The following is a 2,120-nucleotide window of genomic DNA, read 5'->3' as shown; positions in this document are numbered from 1 at the left end:
GCATAGAGTGAATTTATGCTAATCAGATATTGACGCAAAAAATATCAATTTTGCTGCAATTAAACATTTTCTTCTAGTTTAAATTGTTCCTTGGAATTGCTATGGTGGACTATTTATTTAGGTTTCTGTTAGTTTAATAGTATTTATATGATTGCAAGAAGTATAATGACCATACAACCCTAAAAAAATTAACTTGCCAGAAAAGGTAACTACAACAATTGTATTGCCCATAAAGTGTATCAGTAAGCTCACACTATATGATGCATATTTGAAATGATTATTTGATAGTACTGGCTTGTTTTCGATATTGCTCTTTTCTAACTTACGAATTTGAATTTTTGTTTACGTTTTTTGTCTAAAAAATCTGATCCACTGTAGAGCGTTTTAGAAAACCTCCGTTTCGAATCACAGAAAACGCCGTTTACAAAAATGTACGTGTGAACGAAAATGCCAAAATGGAGAATAAAATGTGCGTTTTCATATGCGTTACCTTATTATAGTACTTATCTACGGCAAGAACAAGTGCTTGCATATGCTTCTATTGCGATGATATATGTGTCTCTCCTGTTTTGACGGCCTGGTGTTTCCAACTCTAACTCTTTGCAGATATCGCGCAGTTGTGTTAGTTTTAGTGTTTTCATTTTACCAGCTCTTGTCAAATCGCAGATGTCCACATTACTTGCAGTAATAGGGTGAAGCAAACTTTTCATTTCATCCAAGACAACCTCGTGTAATGCCTGAATACCATCTTCTGCCTCAAGGGCAACAAGATCTTCTTCTTCTAGTTCCTGTATATCACTTTGAGGCTGTTTGCGTTTTTGTAGGGCAGACATTCGAGAAAAGAAACTAGTTATTTGCTTGGCACCTCGCCATTCCTCAGGTTGAAATAATAAGTTACCAGCATCATCCCTGATAAGCTTCATTTCTTTGGCTACCTGAGAAGGATCTGCCTTTTGACCCGTTTGTCCAGAGTTGAATTTTTCAAGAAGAAACAACTTGGCCTTTTCTATCAACCGTGGACCCCTTTTGTTAGATTTTAGAGCCCATCCTTTAGATGAAGTGTTTTCTGATGTGTTTGCTGATGTTCCTTGAACCATGGGAATTTGCGGACTTTCACCAGATACCACGTTTATCTCTGTCACTCTTTCAGCCCATCTCTTCTTGACATCTTCGTAAACAGAATCGTATTTTGACACCTTTACGTGCCTTCCTGTGTCCATATGGGCCTCCGCCTCCGCCTCCGCTATGGTCTTGAATGTGAGTACGCAAGTATTTTCACAACAAGAGAAAATATCCATTTCTGTTTTCTGTGCATTGCTGACCGTGCCTAACTGGTTATCGCGTGGTCCAAAAGGATGCAGTATGTGCAAATTGGTGTCCTGCTGTGCGTTAACATTTAAGTCATCATAGCTCAGCATTTTTCCCAGGCCAGTGTTGTAGGCACGCCAGACGCGGATCGCGTTCTTCGACGTGTATGCAAAATTATTCATTAAGCTGATACCTGGTATCTTGTTGGTAGCTATATTTGCCAAAACATCAACTTGAACAACTGCAGCTCTGCATCCTTTTACTCCATTATGAGATTCTAAAGCATTCTTCATGTCTATCGCGGTGAGGACATCGTGTTTCTCGTTCACCCATCGTTTGATGTGAGCTTTCATGGGTGCTATTTTCCTGTCACAAATGTCCTTTCCAGACTGTGGATCGGAGAAATCATATCTAAGAGGTGTAACACCAGTTCGCTTACCAATGTCTGGCAGACTGAGGAGCAGTTGCCCACTGTGGTAGCACCCAGCGTTCTCGGACCGGAAAAATGCGTTTTTCATCTGGGGTGACTCTTGCTTGATGGTTTTAAGCAAGTGTTCTATGATCGATGACACAGCAAAACTATCTTGAGAACAAGCGTCGAATATGTGAACGAAGCACTCCACTTCATATTTGTCATCCTTTTTCGTGATAACTGCACTTACGTGCCAACTTCTACCCCTCTTTCCGAAAAATTCACTCATGCGCTCACGATATCGATACGGCAGAAATTTCATCGCCCAATCCATAACAATTAGACATGTTTCTGCGTCAAGGGCTGCCAAGGCATCTTGCTTTGCTTCTTCCTGATTAAT

At 40.3% G+C, this 2,120-nt stretch overlaps 1 protein-coding gene across 1 annotated transcript; it reads right to left on the bottom strand.

The window, feature by feature from the left end:
- Window positions 1-270: 270 nt before the first annotated feature.
- Window positions 271-979, bottom strand: LOC148907737 (uncharacterized). Its single transcript, XM_089034800.1, has one exon. The coding sequence runs from the start codon at window positions 921-923 to the stop codon at window positions 504-506; it is 420 nt and encodes a 139-aa protein (XP_088890926.1). The 5' UTR covers window positions 924-979; the 3' UTR covers window positions 271-503.
- Window positions 980-2,120: the final 1,141 nt, after the last annotated feature.

This window comes from Actinia tenebrosa, unplaced genomic scaffold, assembly GCF_029948245.1.
Source record: "Actinia tenebrosa isolate PJP-AT-01 unplaced genomic scaffold, QUT_ActTen_1.0 PGA_scaffold3__52_contigs__length_22856419, whole genome shotgun sequence".
NCBI classification, from domain to species: Eukaryota; Metazoa; Cnidaria; class Anthozoa; order Actiniaria; family Actiniidae; genus Actinia; species Actinia tenebrosa.
This window is presented reverse-complemented; position numbering and strand designations above follow the sequence as displayed.

Excerpts from the sequence above, each read along its gene's own strand:
- LOC148907737 (XM_089034800.1), bottom strand. The coding sequence starts at position 923 with ATGAAGCTTATCAGGGATGATGCTGGTAACTTATTATTTCAACCTGAG.